At 50.2% G+C, this 19,266-nt stretch overlaps 1 protein-coding gene across 1 annotated transcript; it reads right to left on the bottom strand.

Moving 5' to 3' along the window:
• Positions 1–12,297: 12,297 nt before the first annotated feature.
• On the bottom strand, positions 12,298–18,553 carry LOC142012230 (uncharacterized). Its single transcript, XM_074992081.1, has 5 exons — positions 18,366–18,553; positions 17,812–17,879; positions 17,115–17,219; positions 14,772–14,938; positions 12,298–12,378 (listed from the first exon to the last, which is right to left on the bottom strand). The coding sequence occupies exons 1-5, from the start codon at positions 18,551–18,553 to the stop codon at positions 12,298–12,300; spliced, it is 609 nt and encodes a 202-aa protein (XP_074848182.1).
• Positions 18,554–19,266: the final 713 nt, after the last annotated feature.

Genomic DNA, 19,266 nt, shown 5'->3' with positions numbered 1-19,266 from the left:
GGTGGCTTGCTCACCTGGTGCGAGGGTTGCAGATCTCTTGGGACATCTAGACAGACTTACGTGTAGTGCTGGGGAGGAGTCAGTGGTCCTGGTACATGCTGGTACCAATGACATAGGGAAGGATAGGAGGGAGGTCCTGGAGGCCGAGTTTAGGCTGCTAGGTAGGAGATTGAAGTCCAGGACCTTGATGGTGGCGTTCTGTGAAATGCTTCTGGTTCCACACGCAGGGCCAGTTAGCCTGGCAGAACTGCTGGGTCTTACTGCGGAGATGAGACAATAGTGTAGGAGGGAAGGGGAACTTTTGGGAAAGGGGGAGCCTACACTATCATACCGGGATATAAATTATATCGGAAAGACAGAACAGGTCGTGCGGGTGGCGGAGTGGTACTATATGTGAAGGATAATATAGAATCAAATGAAGTAAAAATCCTAAAGGAATCAAAATGTTCCATAGAATCATTATGGATAACAATTCATTCCTCTAATATGAATATGGCATTAGGAATATATTACCGACCACCTAACCAGGACAGTGATAGTGATGCTGAAATGATGAGGGAGATTAGAGAGGCTATCAAAATAAAAAACACAGTAATAATAGGAGATTTCAATTATCCCCATATTGATTGGGTGCATGTCACCTCAGGACGGGATTCAGAGATTAAATTTCTTGATGCCTTAAATGACTGCTTCTTGGAGCAGCTAGTACAGGAACCCACAAGGGGAGAGTCGATTCTCGATCTAGTCTTGACTGGAACGCAGGATCTGGTCCAAGAGGTAACTGTTACTGGACCGCTTGGAAATAGTGACCACAATATAATAACTTTTAATATTCCTGTGTTGGGAAGAACACCGCAGCGGTCAAACACTCTGGCATTTAATTTCAAAAAGGGGAATTACACTAAAATGAGGAAGCTAGTTAAACAGAAACTAAAAGGTAGAGTAATTAAACTAAAATCCCTGGAAGCTGCATGGAAACTGTTTAAAGACACCATACTAGAGGCCCAACTTAAATGTATACCCCAAATAAAAAAACACAGTAAGAGACCTAACAAAGAACCACCATGGCTAAACAGCCATGTTAAAAAGGCAGTGAGAGAGAAAAGGGCAGCTTTTAAAAAGTGGAAGTCAAATCCTAGTGAGGAAAATAGAAAGGAACATAAACACTCCCAAATTAACTGTCATAATGTAGTAAGAAAAGCCAAAAAAGAGTTTGAGGAACAGCTAGCCAAAAATTCAAAAAACAATAGTAAAATGTTTTTTAAATACATTAGAAGCAGGAAGCCTGCTAAAAAAGCAGTGGGGCCCTTGGATGATAAAGATATAAAAGGAGCGATCAAGGAAGACAGTGCCATTGCGGAGCGATTAAATGATTTCTTTGCTTCAGTCTTCACGGCTGAAGATGTTACAGAGGTTCCTAAATCTGAGCCAGCCTTTTTAGGCGACAAATCTGAGGAACTCACTCAGATTGAAGTGACATTAGAGGAGGTTTTGGAATTAATTGATAAGCTGAATAGTAACAAGTCCCCAGGACCAGATGGCATTCACCCAAGGGTTCTGAAAGAACTCAAATGTGAAATTGCGGAGTTATTAACAGTGGTTTGTAACCTATCCTTTAAATCCACTTTGGTACCAAATGACTGGAAGACGGCCAATATAACACCAATATTTAAAAAAGGCTCTAGAGGAGATCCTGGCAATTATAGACCGATAAGTTTAACATCAGTACCAGGCAAATTAGTAGAAACACTAGTAAAGAGTAAAATTGCAAGGCACATAGAAGAGCACGAATTGTTGGGCAAAAGTCAGCATGGTTTCTGCAGAGGGAAGTCGTGTCTGTCTAATCTATTAGAATTCTTTGAAGGGGTTAATAAACATGCGGACAAGGGGCACCCAGTGGACATAATATACCTAGATTTCCAGAAAGCCTTTGACACGGTCCCACACCAAAGGCTTTTATGTAAATTAGGTGGTCATGGGATAGGAGGAAAGGTCCTTTCATGGATCGGGAATTGGTTAAAAGACAGAAAACAAAGGGTGGGAATAAATGGTAAATTTTCACAATGGAGGGGGGTAACTAGTGGTGTTCCCCAGGGCTCAGTCCTGGGACCGATCCTGTTCAACTTGTTCATCAATGATCTGGAAAATGAGGTAAGCAGTGAGGTGGCAAAGTTTGCAGATGACACCAAGTTGTTCAGGACAGTCAAAAGCAAAAGGGATTGTGAAGAACTACAAAAAGATCTCGGCAAACTGAGTGATTGGGCAGCAAAATGGCAAATGAAATCTAATGTGGGTAAGTGTAAGGTAATGCATGTTGGAAAAAATAACCCAAATTACACGTACTACATGATGGGGTCAAATTTAGCTACGACAGATCAGGAAAGGGATCTTGGAGTTATAGTGGATAGTTCTCTGAAGACATCCACGCAGTGTGCAGCGGCAGTTAGTAAGGCAAATAGGATGTTAGGAATTATTAAAAAAGGGATCGATAATAAGACAAAAGATATCATACTTCCCCTATATAAAACTATGGTACGCCCACATCTCGAGTACTGCGTGCAGATGTGGTCTCCTCACCTCAAAAAAGATATATTGGCATTAGAAAAGGTTCAGAAAAGGGCGACTAAGATGATTAGGGGCTTGGAAAGGGTCCCATATGGGGAGAGGCTAGAGAGACTGGGACTTTTCAGTTTGGAAAAGAGGCGATTGAGGGGCGATATGATAGAGGTATATAAAATCATGAATGGTGTGGAGAAAGTGAATATAGAAAAATTATTTACCTTTTCCCATAATACAAGAACTAGGGGACACCAAATGAAATTGATGGGTAGTGGGTTCAAAACTAATAAAAGGAAATTTTTCTTCACACAGCGCACAGTCAACCTGTGGAACTCCTTGCCCGAGGCGGCTGTGAAGGCCAGGACTCTATTAGGGTTTAAAAAAGAGCTTGATAAATTTTTGCAGGTCAGGTCCATAAATGGCTATTAGCCAGGGATAAAGTATGGTGCCCTAGCCTTCATAACAAGGGCAGGAGATGGATGGCAGGAGATAAATCACTTGTCTTCTGTTCTCCTTCTCTGGGGCGCCTGGCATTGGCCACCGTCGGCAGATGGGATGCTGGGCTTGATGGACCTTTGGTCTGACCCAGTATGGCCATTCTTATGTTCTTATGTTCTTATGTTACACAGAAAGGCTGGGCTCCACCTGCACCGAAATGGAACCAGATTGCTGGCACTTAAAATTGAAAAGGTTGTAGAGCAGTTTTTAAACTGAGGGGTGTGAGAAAGCTGACAGGTGCAGAGGTTCGGATGGTGGCATCCCTTAGGGCAGGATCTCTTATTGGAGGGGCTCTATGTCCTCACAAAGAGGAGAGGATGAAACATGATAAAACACCCGTAATATCTGATGATGAACTCTCAAGTAAAGCTGATGCTCCAAAATATCCATTAGTCTATAAGGTGCCGCAGAACTTTTTGTTGTCTTTGAAGTAAAATAGAGTCCCTTCAATTACATCATGGAATGGCAGGCAGCTAATGAGAGACAAGTTTTTAAAGTGCTTATATACAAAGGCTAGAAGTCTAAAAAATAAGATGGGTGGCCTACAGTGCCTTGTATTAAATGAAGATATCGATATAAATAGGTATCACAGAAACTTGGTGGAATGAGGATAATCAATGGGACATAGCAATACCAGGGTACAAGTTTTATTGGAAGGACAGGACAGGTCGTGCTGGATGGCGGGGTGGCACTATACGTTAAATAAAGTGTAGAATCAAATTAAGTAAAAATCATAAGTGAACCAAACTGCACCATAGAAGCTCTCTGGCTAGTAAGCCCATGCTTGAATAATAAGAATATAATGGAAGGGAGATATTACCACCCACCTGACCAGGAAGGTGGTAGTGACTTTGAAATGGTCAGGGAGATTAGAGAGGCTATCAAAATAAAAAACCCAATACTAATGGAGGATTTCAACTATCCCCATATAAGCTGTGTCTACATGTGCACGCTACTTCAAAGTAGTGGCACTAACTTCGAAATAGCGCCCGTCGCAGCGACACGCGTCAGGCGCTATTTCGAAGTTAACTTCGACGTTAGGCGGCGAGACGTCGAAGTCGCTAACCTCATGAGGGGATGGGAATAGCGCCCTACTTCGACGTTCAACGTCGAAGTAGGGACCGTGTAGACGATCTGCGTCCCGCAACATCGAAATTGCCGGGTCCTCCATGGCGGCCATCAGCTGGGGGGTTGAGAGATGCTCTCTCTCCAGCCCCTGCGGGGCTCTATGGTCACCGTGGGCAGCAGCCCTTAGCCCAGGGCTTCTGGCTGCTGCTGCGGCAGCTGGGGATCCATGCTGCAGGCACAGGGTCTGCAACCAGTTGTCGACTCTGTGGATCTTGTGTTGTTTCGTGCAACTGTGTCTGGGAGGGGCCCTTTAAGGGAGCGGCTTGCTGTTGAGTCCGCCCTGTGACCCTGTCTGCAGCTGTGCCTGGCACCCTTATTTCGATGTGTGCTACTTTGGCGTGTAGACGTACCCTCGCAGCGCCTATTTCGATGTGGTGCCACGCAACGTCGAAGTTGAACATCGACGTTGCCAGCCCTGGAGGACGTGTAGACGTTATTCATCGAAATAGCCTATTTCGATGTTGCTACATCGAAATAAGCTATTTCGATGTTGGCTTCACGTGTAGACGTAGCCATAGACTGGTACATGTCACCTCAGGATGGCAAGCTGAGATAAAGTTTCTTGATATCTTAAATGTCTGCTTATTGGAGCAGCTAGTCCTGGAACCCACAGGAGGAGAGGCAATTCTTGATTTAGTCCTAAGTGGAACACAGGAACTGATCCAAGAGGTGCGTGTGTCTGTTTCAGATGACTGGAGGATAGCTAATGTGATGCCAGTCTTTAAAAAGGGCTCCAGAGGTGATCCTGGTAACTGCAGGCCAGTCAGTCAGTCTGACTTCAGCACCAGGCAAACTGCTTGAAACTCTAGTAAAGAGCAGAATTGTCAGACACATTGATGAACATAATTTGTTGGGGAGGCATCAATACGACTTTTGAAAGGGGCAATCATGCCTCACCAATCTATTAGAATTTTTTGAAAGGGTCAACAAGCATGGGGACAAGGGGGATCCTGTGGATATAGTGTATTTAGATTTTCAGAAAGGCTTTGACAAGGTCCCTCACCAAAGGCTCTTAAGCAAAGTTAACCGTCCTGGGATAAGAGGGAAGGTCCTCTCTTGGATTGGTAACTGGTTAAAAGATCAGAAACCAAGAGTAGGAATAAATGGTCAGTTTTCAGAACGGGGAGAGGTAACTAGAGGTGGGACCGGGCCTATTCAACATATTTATACGTGATCTGGAGAAAGGGATAAAAGGTGAGGTGGCAACATTTGCAGAGGACACAAAACTGCTCCAGATAGTTAAGTTTCAAGCCAACTGTGAGGAGCTATAAAAGGATCTTAATAAATCGGATGATTGGGCAACAAAATGGCAGATGAAATTCAGTGTTGATAAATGCAAAGTAAAGCACATTGGAACCTATAATCCCAACTACACATATAAAATGATGGGGTCTGACTTAGCTGTTACCACTCAAGAAAGATCTTAGAGTCCTTGTGAATAGTTCTCTGAAAACATCCGCTCAGTGTGCAGTGGCAGTCAAAAAAGCTAACAAAATGTTGGGAATCATTAAGAAAGGAATCGATAATAAGACAGAAAATGTCATATTACCTTTCTATAAATCCATGGCACGTCCACATCTGGAATACAGTGTGCAAGTGTGGTCGCTCTCTCTCAAAAAAGATGCATTGGAATTGCAAAAGGTTCAGAAAAGGGCAACAAAAATGACTAAGGGTATGGAACATCTGCCATAGGAGAAGAGATGAATAAGAGTGGGACTTCTTAGCTTGGGAAAAAGGACCATTAAGGGTGGATATGATAGAGCTACATAAAATCATGACTGGTGTGGAGAAAGTAAAGAAGGAATTGTTACTTACTCCTTCTCACAGCACAAGAGCTAGGGGTCACCAAATGAAATTAATAAGCAACAGGTTTAAAACAAACAGCAGGAAATATTTTTTCACACAATGCACAGTTAACCTGTGGAACTCCTTGCTGGAGAATGTTGTGAAGACCAAGACCACAGCAGAGTTTAAAAAATAACTAGATAAATTTACAGGGGACAGGTCCATCAGTGGCTATTAGTGAGGATGTGCATGGAGGATGTCCCTAGCCTCCATCTGCCAGATACTGGAGATGGGTGACAGGGAATTGATCACGCTATGATTACCTGTTCTGTTAATTCCCTCTGGGGCACCTGGCATTGGCCACTGTCGGAAGACAGGATACTGGGCTTGGTGGACCTATGGTCTGACCCAGTATGGCCGTTCTTATGTTCTGTTTGCTTTTTAGACTGCTGCTGCTGCACATTGGGTGGATGTTTTCAGAGAACTATCCACAATGACTCCAAAGAGCTCTCTCTTGAGTAGTTACAGCGAAATGAGTCCCCATCATTTTATATGCGCAGTTGGGATTATTTTTTCCAAAGTGCATTACTTTGCATTTATGAACATTAAATTTCATTTTCTATTTTGTGGCCCAATCATTTAGCTTTCTGAGATACTTTGAAAGTCTTTGCAATCTGTTTTGTTTTTAACTACCTTGAGCAGTTTTGTAAACTCTGCAAATTTTACCACCTCACTGTTTATGCCTTTCTCCAGATCATTTATAATAGGATTGGTCTCAGTATGGACCCTTAGAGGACACCATTAGTGTAGGGAACGTGGCAGCAGGAATGCAACATTACTGAGGCTGGGAGGAATGTGTCTCTCAGAGATTATTTGCATGAGAATGCAAAGGTGTGCATGTGTGATACCTTTCAGGCAAAGCCTCATGGGTAGCAAGTAAGCCATGAGATTTGGTCTATTGTAAACACGTAGTTGTAGAATCACAATTTAAGCTGACACTCAGTGTGGGAGTTGTGGGATCTCACCAATGCTCTGGGTTGTTGTGGGGGACAGGGCAGTCGCCATAGCTGCATAAGACATTGATTACACAGGGCTCCCTGGTTTAAGGGACTGTAAAGTAGGTTCTGTGGGAGAGATATGGTTGTTAGTGGTGTTTGGAATGGCTGTATATTGACAGCAGCAGGGAAGTTGAGAGAACTCACCCATGAAAGGGAAAAATACTGCTGGAACCTTTTGGGTGTCTGCAGACTGCATTTGAAAGGCCCTGGTGAACAATCAGTCAAAGGGGGTCATAAGTTGTACTTCAGAGGAAAGGAGGATAAACATGAGCACGGTGTTGGCTTTCTAATACACAGTGACATTGTGAATGCTGTCATTGGATGCTGACCAGTCTCCAACAGATTCATCAACATCCGTCTGAAAGTATCCCCTTTCAACATCACCATCCTTCAGGCTTATGCGCCGACATCCGATTACGATGATGGTGAAGTAGAAGAGTTTTACGATCAGCTACAGGACGTCCTGGAGCAAACACCAAAAAAGGACATACGTATTGTACAAGGAGACTGGAATGCAAAAGTTGGAGCGGATGCATATAGTAACTGGAAAGGAACGCGTGGGCCATACTGCAACACTGAAACCAACGACAGAGGCCTTAGACTTCTGGAGTTTGCCAGATATAATGACTTCGTGCTGGCTAATACATTCGGCCCTCACAAGGCGTCCAGACGATGGACTTGGCACAGCCCCAGTGGAGACCATCACAGTCAGATTGATTACGTCTTGGTCAAGAAGCACTTCCGAACAAGCGCTAACATTGCAAAGACACGCAGTTTTCTGGGAGTGGGTGTTGGACGTGAAGATGATCTAGTGATGATGTCATTCTGCCTACACTTGCAGAAGATCTTAAAATCAAGGCACACAAGAATTAAGTTTGACCTTGAAAAGCTCAAAGATCCTGAGGTGGCAGAAGCCTTCTAAGTAAAAATAGGAGGGAGACTCACACCACTGCTCATCCTTGGTGCTGAAGAAGCAGATGAGGACATAATGGCCTACACCTTTCACACAGCAGTAGTAGAAACAGCTACTGAGATTCTTGGCAAACACCGCCCAAAGAGGAAACCTTGGGTTACTGCTGATCTGCTTGACCTCTGTGACAAACAGCAAGAACTGAAAAAGAAGAAAGGTGAAGCTGGTGGGACTGAGAAATACAGAGAAGTCAACAAGACCATCAGAAAAGGCATGAAGGCAGCAAAACAGAATTGGGTAGAAGACCAGTGCAAGGAAATAGAAGACAGCCTTAACAAAAACAACAGCAAGAAGGCATACCAGACAGTAAGAGAGCTGACGAACGTTAGACAACCTAGAGTTTCCATAGTCCAGAACAAGGCAGGGAACTGCCTCACTGAAGAAAAAGAGATCCTTGGCAGGTGGACAGAATACTGTTCTGAGCTGTACAATGACAAGGTCGATGGAGACCCAGAAATACTGAAATGTCCATATGCTACCGCAGAGGACAGCCTCCCAATCCTTCGGGAAGAAGTAGAGGCAGCAGTGCGATCATTGAAGAAAGGAAAGTCAGCTGGAGTGGACAATATCCCAGCAGAACTGATACAAGCCGGGGGAGAAGCCGTGATCAGTGCCCTTACCAACATATGCAATAAGATCTGGCAGACGGGAAAATGGCCTACGTCATGGATCCAGTCGCTAGTGATCGCACTTCCCAAAAAGGGGAACCTCCAACAGTGCCGAAACTATCGTACGATAAGCCTCATTAGCCACCCAAGTAGAGTCTTACTGCAAGTAATATTGAACAGGTTGAAGCCCCAGGCTGAGATGATTATTGCTGAGGAACAAGCCGGCTTTAGGGTGGGCGGAGTACCACCGAACAAATATTCAACCTGAGAATTCTCTGCGAGAAATATCTGCAGCACCAACAGCACCTGTACCATGTTTTTGTGGACTTCAAAAAGGCCTTTGACAAAATTTGGCAGGCAGCATTATGGGCCACCATGAGAAAGTACAACATCAGCCCCAACCTTGTCCGAGTTGTTGAACACCTGTATGACAATGCCACCAGCGCAGTTTTCCACAACGGTACCATTGGAAGCTGGTTCAGAACGACAGTGGGCATCCGTCAGGGTTGTCTGCTCTCCCCCACGCTTTTCAGCATCTTTCTGGTGTGCATCATGATTGATGCCTTGGAAGACCATGAAGGAACGGTCAGCACAGGGGGTAGAATAATCACCAACCTTCACTTCGCTGACGATATAGACGGATTAGCTGGAGGAGAAGAGGAACTTGCCAGCTTGGTAGAATGGCTGGATACCGCCTCGAAAGCCTATGGAATGGAGATAAATGCAGAAAAGACAAAACTGATGACCAATAACACCAATGGCATCGGTAGGGATATAATGGTGAATGGACAAGCTCTTCAATGTGTGTCCAGCTTCAAGTACTTAGGTGCAATCGTGTCAGATGAGGGGTCCAGACCAGAAGTCCTCTCCAGAATAGCACAAACAACAGCAGTGCTTGCAAAACTTAGACCCATCTGGAGGGACAAGAACATCAGTCTGAGATCAAAAGTAAGATTGATGCGCTCACTGGTCATCTCAGTGTTCTTGTACACTTGCGAAACGTGGACCCTTACAGCAGAACTGCAGAAAAAGATCCAAAGCATGGAGGTGAGATGCTATAGGAGGCTTTTGGGCATCTGTTACATTGAGCATGTCACGAACGAAGAAGTACGACATAGGATCAGGCATGTCAGAGGCCCACATGACGACCTGCTCACTGTGGTGCAGAAGCACAAGCTCAGATGGTACGGCCACGTCATCAGATCATCAGGCCTTTCAAAGACCATCTTGCAAGGCACAGTACCTGGTGGTAGCAGGAAAGGCAGGCAAAAGAAGAGATGGGAAGGTAACATCAAAGAGTGGACAACCTGAATGTGAGCGAGTTACAGAGAGCTGCACAGGACAGGATGAGGTGGAGTGAGTTGATCAGGAAGTCATCTGCGGTGCCCCAACGACCCTCAGAAGGGGTTATGGGATAGAGATAGAGATGAGAGATGATCAAAGCAGGAGAGAAGGGGTACTAGTTGAGCCAGTTTGCTGAGGGCCTTGGCCCTATAGCTATAAGCCTGGCTTGCCTAGCCCTCCCCACCTGTTGAAAGATAGAGCTGGATATTGTGATGTTCATGAAACCCCACTGGAAATATTAAGAGCTGAAATCACAAACTAGCAGCTGAGGCCACGTAGAGCTGAAATCACAGGGTTCACTCTCAGGGCAATCCCCAGCAGTGTGATCAGTAAGGGAGTGATGATGGCAACTGGCGGGTGGCCGGTAGGAGCAGCGGTGGACCAGTGGACAGCTGGTAGGAGCAGCGGCGGATGACGGCAACTGGCGGGCGGCCGGTAGGAACAGCGGCGGATCGGCAGGCGGCTGGTAGGAGCAGCGGCGGACAACGGCAACTGGCGGGCGGCTGGTAGGAGCAGCGGCGGACAACGGCAACTGGTGGGCGGCTGGTAGGAGCAGCGGCGGACAACAGCAACTGGTGGGCGGCTGGTAGGAGCAGCGGCGGACGACCACGACTGGCAGGTGGCTGGTAGGAGGAGCGGCAGACGACAGCAACCGTCCGGCGGGTGGCCTGTAGGAGCGAGTGGTGGATGACGGCGACCGGTGGGCAGCTGGTAGGAGCAGCGGCCAGCAGGTGGCAGCAAGGGGAGGCGGCAGACAAGTGGACGGCTAGTACTGCCCTGGTGATGTATCTGCGGGCTCTGGGTTTGGGACTGCACCGCAGAAGGTTCACCCTGTAACTGTGTGTGGGGTAAAGGGCCAAGAGCCCCAGCAAGAGACTTGGTTCTACTGCATATGGGGCTGGTATCTTGGTAAAGGGGTTTGTCTCTTCTTTGCTTAGATACACTGCATCTGTCACTGTAACCCTGAGGTAGGTTATGTCCATTAAACAAGCTGTTTCTATCTTAGACTCTGTGCTTGCGAGGGGGGGAGAACCACCTTACAAGCACCCAGCAAGTGGGGTAAAATTGTCCCAGGCCACTGGGTGGGGGCTCGAGCCGGTTGGTTGTATCCTTGACAGGAAGCCCCCCAGGAGTTGAACCTGGCCCTTTTGGCAAGCACCTGCCATTAATAGAAGGGTTACGTTAGTTAACTCTCCCCATTCTGAAAACTTGTGATTTATCCCTACCCTTTGTTTCCTGTCTTTCCTATCAATCCATGAGAGGACCTGCCCTCTGATCCCATGACAGCTTACTTTACTTGGTGAGGGACCTTGTCAAAGGCCTTCTGGAAATCTGAGTACACTATATCCACTGGATCCCCCTTGTCCATGTGCTTGTTGGCCCCCTCAAAGAACTCTAGGAGATTATTAAGGCATGATTTTCCTTCACACAACCATGCTGACTTCCCCCCACAACAAATTATGTTCATCTGTGTGTCTAACACTTTTATTCTTTATTAGTTATTACTGTTTCAACTAAGTTGCCCGGCACTGACTTGACACTTGCCTGTCTGTAATTGCCAGGATCACCTGTAGAGCATACTGGTATCACTTTTGGAGTCACAGAGGAGATGCAGACCCAGAGTTCTGCTGCGATCCATCGGTCAGAGCTCAGAGTGGAGGGCTGGCTTGCAAGTCCCCCACAGGCTGGGGGATCAGAGAGGGACGTCTGGCCCAGGCCCATCTACACACTGCCCTGTCTTTCCTCTCACCACGCTGCTGGCTTCATAACTCCAGGCTGAAGGCCACGCCTTGGCCAGCCCCTGTGCCAGGTGCAGGGCATAAGGCTCTGTTTTGGGAGCAGAAGCTGCCAGAGTCGCATGGGGGGGTGCACAGAGCCCTGCGTGCATATAAATTGTGTATCTGCACCTGCCGGGGTGACCTGTGAACATCTGCAGCTGCACTCGTGGCAGCGGATACCTGTGGGGATAAAGTGGATAACCACAAGTCTGCAGGGTTCGATACAACATTTGCATCCACAGAAGCAAGCGGTGGTGGTCTGTGGATTTGCAGGGCTCGAGGGAGGCAGTCCGTGCCTCAAGCTGGCACCCCACTGGTGGCAGGTGGAAGTGAGCTGGGAGCTCCCTGGCCCCTCCCGGAGGCTGCTGCAGCTAGCGCTTTGCCACACGCCCTGGGAGCCACTGGGAGGATTTCTGGCTGGGCATCCAGGCGTCCTCCTGGGGGCTCCCCCTGAATGCAGGTCCCACACGATGCCCCCAATGCACAGGGCTCCTCAGCAGCAACTGCCCGGAAAACATGCGCCGTAGCTTGGCAATTAGGGCTCTTTGGGAGATGCTGGAGCCTGTATGTCACAGCCCAGCCTGTCCCTGGACCTGCTTACAAATCCACCTGGCAGGCAGAGTGCAGTTGGCATCATTCCACAGATAATGCTTGTTGAAGCAGCAACGAAGGGTCCTGTGGCACCTTATAGACTAACAGAAAAGTTTTGAGCGTGAGCTTTTGTGAGCACAGACTCACTTATCAGACGCTGGGCTTGGAAATCTGCAGGGCCAGGTATAAATAAGCCAGAGCAAGGGTGGGGATAACAAGGTTAGCTCAGTCAGCAAGGGTGAGGCTTACTACCAGCAGTTGATCTGGAGGTGTGAACACCAAGGGAGGGGAAGCTGCTTCTGTATTTAGCCAGCCATTCGCAGTCTTTGTTTAAGCCAGAGCTGAGGGCGTCAAATTTGCAGATGAATTGTAGCTCAGAAATTTCTCTTTGGAATCTGGTCGTGAAATTTCTTTGCTGTAGGATAGCTACTTTTAAGTCTGCTACTGTGTGGCCTGGGAGATTGAAGTGCTCTCCTACGGGTTTTTGTATATTGCCATTTCTGATATCTGATTTGTGTGCGTTTATTCTTTTACGTAGAGACTGTCCAGTTTGTCCGATGTATATAGCAGAGGGGCATTGCTGGTATATGATGGCATAAATTATATTGGTAGATGTGCAGCTGAATGAACCCACGATGGTGTGGCTGATCTGGTTAGGTCCTGTAATGGTGTTGCTGGTGTAGATATGTGGGCAGAGCTGGCAACGAGGTTTGTTGCATGGATGGGTCCCTGAGTTAGAGTGACTGTGGTGCGGTGTATAGTTGCTGGTTAGGCTTTGCTTCAGGTTGGCAGGTTGTCTGTGGACAAGGACTGATCTGCCTCCCAGGGCCTGTGAAGGTGGGGGATCATTGTCCAGGATGGGTTGTAAATCCCTGATGATGCGCTGTAGAGGTTTTAGCTGAGGGGACTGTAGGTGATGGCTAGTGGTGTTCTGTTGGCTTCTCTCTTGGGCTTGTCCTGTAGTAAGAGGCTTCGTAGCACATGTCTGGCTCTGTTGATCTGTTTTTTCACTCAAAACTTTTCTGTTAGTCCATAAGGTGCCACAGGACCCTTCGCTGCTGTTACAGATCAAGACTAACACGGCTACCCCTCCGATGCTCGTTGAAGTGCATCTCAACACAGTCTTCTCTGCCGCCAATCCGTTGGCCCTAGTTGTCTGGCTGTTCGGGCTCCCAGAACCTGCGAATCAGAGTGTTAACGTCTCCCTGGAGAACCACAGCTAATATCTGAGCCCGGTTCTGCTGCACAGACTCTGTCATTAGCAGGGGACCAGGACACCCGGCAACGACACAGCAAAGTGATCCACCCCCTGGCTTCTCCCCGCACTCCACCGTGGCATTGGTGGTGTTGGCAGGGGAAACGTTGTTATATTCTGTACTCATAGAAACATTGTTTTGTAAATGAATGCGCAACTGATGTTCCCATGAGGTTCAATATTGTATTTAGCGTTGTTAGTGAATCCTCCTTAATTTTCTCATGAAATTCAGCATTGTTTTATTACTGAAATCCTGTTCATGTTCTATACGACTGAATAACTCTACCTCCCTGTAACTTACATTCTGTTAATAATCTATTGGTACTTTACCGCCTGATTAATAGGGAATTGCCAGAGCGGAATGTCATGAGCAGCAGGAATTCAGTTTGAACTGGAGGAGTGGATAAGGGAATGATGAGAAACTCTTCCCTGGCTTGTTAGGAGGGGGGATGAACAAAGGAGGAGAGAGGTATAAGTATTGCTCATCTCTTGTTGCAAGGCGCGCGGGCTTTGAGGAGAAATCCCCCTGCGCCTTACTTGGCATGCCAAATAAAGATTCTTCTTCCACTCTCGGTGTGTTATTGGGCCAGCGTTGCACACCGGGCACGAACTGCCACTGTGCCGCCTTGAGAAGGAGGCAACAGTGGCCGTGCTAACGAAGGGCTCCTGATGGCAGGAACAGCAACTGCCCTGCCCCCAACAGGCCAGCACAGAGCCAAAGACAGTCTGTGGCTCCAAATGGTGAGCAGGGACAACTCAGGCCTCAGTGCCCAGAACCACAGCGCCCAGCTCAGCGCGTCCCAGGCACAGCCCGAGATGGGAGTGTGGCAAGGGAAGGAGAGGGCAGCGGGTTCATTCATTAACTTCTCCCAGCCCCTGGCTCTGGGCATCACCCACAGCCCACTGCAGTCAGTGCACCGACGCCAGCCGGCTCCACCCTGGCCCTGGTCCCTGCAGCCTCCCCTTCCCTGGCTGGGCAGGGGAGATAGGAAGGAAGGTCAGTGTAGACGAAGTCAAACTAGAGAAGGTCACATATCCAGGGGGCACCACAATGTGTGATCGAGACTGTAAAAGGGGGAAATAGCGACGAGAATAGTGAAAGCATGAGAGAGTTCGAAGGTGATGGATATGATCTGGAAAAGCAAAGCCTTGGAGCCTGAGCGCTCGTGCGCCCTCAGCACTGGCAGAAACAGGCACCAGCCGGCACTGGAGCTGTGACTCACTGCAGCAATCCTGCACTGCGGCTCGTGGTGCTGACACTGTGTCCAGACGGACCTGGAGTTCTCTGTTGGCTGCACTGGCGTTACCCAGCTGCTCTTGCAGCATCCGGACTCCAGCCTGAACTTCACCCAGCAGCTCCAGACCTCGGAGCAAGGCAGAGCGAGTTCAGCGGAGATGCAGAACGTGGGATTCCCAGCATGTGTAGCAGAGCAGCCCCTGCAGGCCCCTTTGCGCCAGGCGCTGTACAAGCAGAAGGGGACAGTCCCTGCTCTCAGCAGCTCACCCTGGAAATGGACGCTCATTGGGAGAAACGAGCCATTTTGCTGCCTGGGAACTGAGGTGTCAGGAGATGTGCCCACGGGCTTGAAACCAGGTGACCCAAGTCCCTGGCCAGCTCCCTATCCACACGGCCATTCTCAGCCTTGACCCACAGCCAAAACCAAGCAGGTCATAAGGAAATGTGCAGTATCCCTCTTCCCAGCTCCCTCCTGCCTCCTGGAAGCTGTGTGGGTCGCCTGCAGCGTGTGGACAAACTGGGGCTCCAGGAGTGTCCAGGGATCTGTGTCCTGGCCCTGAGATCCAGGCCTGGATTTTGAACACCCCAGGGCAGGCCAGTTCAGTGTAGGATGGAAATTTCAGAAGCGGGTTGTGGCATTCTGCTAAAGACCCCCATTCGAATTCTAAGGGCTGGAGTAGGCCGATACTCCCACAGTTCAGAAACCCAGTTAGCATGAGTGGAAGGTCGCCCCTCTTGGCCCCCCCATCTCACTCACAAGACCCAGGGAAGGTCATCCCAACTCCGCCAGGGCCTTGGAGTTTGGAGGGAGGGATGGCTGCCCCACACCACGTTCCCAGAAGAGGCCCTGCATGTGAGCCAGGATACAGCACCAGCCCATGAGCTGGCCCAGGCTGATCCTCAAACCAAACGTGCAAGTGCTCTGTGCTGCTACTGTCTTTTGTTTTCATCTTCTACATAACGCACGCTAGATGCGCCTGTGTGAAGGCACCATCGTGACTCCCATTGACCCGTCATTAATCCAGTTAGACACATACCTGTCATTAAATGTCTGTGTTGTTAAGGAAACCACCAGTACTGGAGATAAGGGGTTCTGGAAGCTCTGGGCGGGGACAGTTTGTGACCTGTACAGACTATTGGTTTATGGTTCTCATTTCATCTTACTGCTAGACCCCATCCAGGCTTGGAGAACCCCCATGACCTTCTTTCTCCCCGCCCAGCAGCATCCTATATAGTCAATCGTAACCTATTTTCTGGCAGGGTTCACTGCACCTAACAAGCCAAGTGACACCCCACCAGCTGTGTGTACTACACCCTCCTGCTCCCGTCATACACAGGGTCCAGGCTTTCTTCCAACATCAGCACTAGGGTTTGGCTCGGGCCAATCTCCTGCTCCTGTGCTGCATGAAAATCCCACCCTCGGATCATCGGCCTGACGCTCAATCGCGTGCAGGCGAGTTACTGGTATGGGCCAGCCGGGGGGGCTCTGGTCCCGTCAGTCAGAGTCTGGCCGTGCAAGACGGTGGTGGGCAGTGAACCCAGTTGTGTGAGACACCCAGAGCCCAGGGACGTGTGAACCAGTGTGATCCCCTCAGGCAGGGGCTGGGCTGCCCCCCAGCCCTGTGCGCTCTCAGCCCACCTGGGCTGCTGTGTGTGGGGCACAGCGACGGAGCTGTGGCTGCCTGTCACCGACGCGCAGCGTGGCCGGGGTGTCAAGAGACAAAAGCAGGGCCAGGCGCCTGCGTGAGCCGAGCGGGGGTCAGACGCACCCAGGCCCTGCACCAAAACCTGCTGAGGGCTGAGGGACTTGCGCTTGCCTGGCTCTGCTCCTTCCTAGCCAGGGCCCCGGTGCTGCTGCTGCATGGCCCATGGTGCTAGTGCCAGTGCGGGAACCAAGCAGAGCTCACTTGTCTGGCTGCCTGGGCCGGGAGAGTCACCCCAGCTGCAGTGCAAACCAGGGCTCCCGCTAGCCTGTTCCGTCCATGGGGGGATAAATGGTTTTGTTTGCACCAAGGCCTGTGTGATGTGCACCACCAGTGGAAACCTTTGCTGCTGGCTGTGGGCTCTGCTAACCAGCTGGGCAGCACTTGAACCTCTCCTGGCGGGCGCCCGAGTGCCCAGCTCACAGGGCACACAGGTGTAGACGCACCTCCCTTCCCAGCAGGACAGTGGCGCTCTCGCTCCAGGGCAGTGTGAGGCTCAATGCATCGCAGAGCGCCAGGCGCTCAGGGCCTGCAGTGATGGGGCTGCAGATGTCCCCGGGCTCCAGAAGGCGGCAAGCCCAGAGCCACCTCCCCACTCACTGGCCAGCTCCTTTGAGGTGTCCCCGGTGGCGTTGGGCTGCAGGGAGAGTCGGATTTTGTGAACCGCTTCCTCTGTCTCTCGCAGGGTTCTCTGGCCCTGGACATCTGGGAGGTCTGTGCCCGTTGGATCAGAGACCGAATGGAGAAGCGCATTGTTAGCAGCGAGAGCGAACAGGCTCTCGCAGGGCCGGGGAGGGTTTGTTCTTTGGGCGATACGAGATTTTTACTGGCCGTGCAACACAAGCACCAGGCTTGAAAAAGCTGCTGATCGGCCTCTCTGCCCTGCGGGGGGACATTTCCCTGGTCCCCCCCGCCCGCTAGTGCAGGTGGCGCTGTTCCTTTGGTGGGTGCAGCCACTGCCTTGGCAAAGAGCTGCCTGTGCAGAGAAGCCTGGCTTGGTCAGCGGCTCGCGACTTCACTAGCCCTGTGCCCCCGAACGCCGGCCCTTGCACGCAGGGCCTTCCACGTGCCTCTGCCCCGGCTGCAAAGCCGCCATCTGGCCCTGTGTGTCTTTGGACCCGTTCCAAGAACACCCATAGGTGTGAGCATTAGAAACTGGCTGCCTGGGCAGGGATCCCCCACTTGGATGGATGCTGCAGGGAGCTGGGTCCCCCCACGCGTCAGACCAGTGTTAGCCCGTTTTGTTTGTACTGCACAGCAAGGACCGGGAGGTAAACACGCACCCGGGTGCGCTTACACCAGAGGGCCACGGCAACGAGGGCGCCCACAGCCACGCTCAGAGCCACGAGCAGGGCGAAGGAGGCCCTGCAAGGTGGCGCAGCACTGTCTCAGCGGGTTTGGCTTGCGAGGAAAAAGCAGAACAGGTACCTGGAAGCTGACGCCCACGTGAGCTCTGCCCCGCCTGGCCTCCCCTCACTGCTGAGAAAACGGCCCGGGGGAGAGACGGGTAACCCCCATCGCACCCGTGGAGCTGTGGCTGAGGCCAGGGCCCGGGGCACTTGGAGGAGGGTCGGCAGGTAGACAGAGATCTGCAGTTCCATAAAGGATTAAAAACCCTCCGGGAGCATCACCCAGCCAGTAGCTGCCCAGGCTTCGGCAGAAATGGCCCCGGGCAGCTCTTCCCAGGGCTGCCCCACTGGGGCTCTTGCACCTTTCTCTGAAGCATTTGGAGCTGGCCACCACCAGAGGCAGGCCCCTGCGCTAGCAGGACGGCGGCTGTGCTCTGGGAAGCCAGCGTCTGTACCCCTGGGAGGGCAGAGCCACTGCAGCCGAGCCGAGCTGAGAACTGACCCCATGTCACCCCTAAAGCCACTCAGCTGGCGGAAAGTTCCATTTGGCTCAGCTGATGGAGTTGGGGTTTCAGTGGGAGGCGGGAGCACAGGTTGCTCGCCCCCTGGAGCGAACCCCTCTCGTCCACTGCCCATGCTGCTGCCTCGGGGGGTCAGGTTGACCAAGAGCAGGCCTGAGCCGTGGGCCATCTCCCAGGCCAGCCAGTGCCCAGGGCTGGGAGCCCGGAGAACCAGGGCAAGTTGGCACAAAGGATTCAGTGTGTTGTGCTGACCTGGAGGCTGGAGAGGCGGTTTTCCAGGACCCAAATTCATATAAGTAGCATCGTCCTCTGTTCTCTGCCCTTCCCTGGAAGCTGAACAGTTCAGAAATGACAACCAGCCCTGTGCACCTTAGGGACCAACAAATGGCTCAGATCATGAGCCATCCATAGATGGCTATTAGCAAGGGGTAAGGTGTGGTGCCCCTAGCCTTTTGTCAAAGGCGGGAGATGGATGGCAGGAGACAAATCGCTTGATCATTGTCTTCGGTTCACCTCCTCTGGGGCACCAGGCATTGGCTACTCTCGGCAGACAGGATACTGGGCTCCATGGACCTTTGGTCTGACCCAGTATGGCCGTTCTTATGTTCTTATGTTGTGTGGGTAAAACTCACTTCTACAGACGAATGTGACTGCGCCTCTGAGGCTGATAACTGGTTTCCTTTAAGCAGGCCTTCGCAGTGTCTGGCTCAAGCGTCTGAAGTACCCAGAAACGGAACTGGCCAGAGAGCTCTCTAATCGGTAGGACAAAAACCCTCAGGCCACAGGTTTATGGCTGAGCTTACACGCAGCTTTTGAATGAATTACCAGACTGATCAGCCACGCTGTGTGTGGGGCAAATCCCACTGACCCGTATGTGTGGTA

Source organism: Carettochelys insculpta, chromosome 4 (genome assembly GCF_033958435.1).
Source record: "Carettochelys insculpta isolate YL-2023 chromosome 4, ASM3395843v1, whole genome shotgun sequence".
Classification (NCBI taxonomy): Eukaryota; Metazoa; Chordata; order Testudines; family Carettochelyidae; genus Carettochelys; species Carettochelys insculpta.
Note: the sequence above shows the minus strand (reverse complement) of the source record. Positions and strands in the feature narration are given on the sequence as shown.

Bases quoted from the DNA above. Each gene is read 5' to 3' on its own strand.
- LOC142012230 (XM_074992081.1), bottom strand. From the start codon at position 18,553: ATGGCCCACGGCTCAGGCCTGCTCTTGGTCAACCTGACCCCCCGAGGC. The intron at 17,880-18,365 runs GTCAGTTCTCAG...GCCACCTTGCAG, and splicing joins GGCTTTAGGGGTGACATGGG to GGCCTCCTTCGCCCTGCTCG. The intron at 14,939-17,114 runs GTGAGTGGGGAG...CCTTGCTCCGAG, and splicing joins CACCTCAAAGGAGCTGGCCA to GTCTGGAGCTGCTGGGTGAA.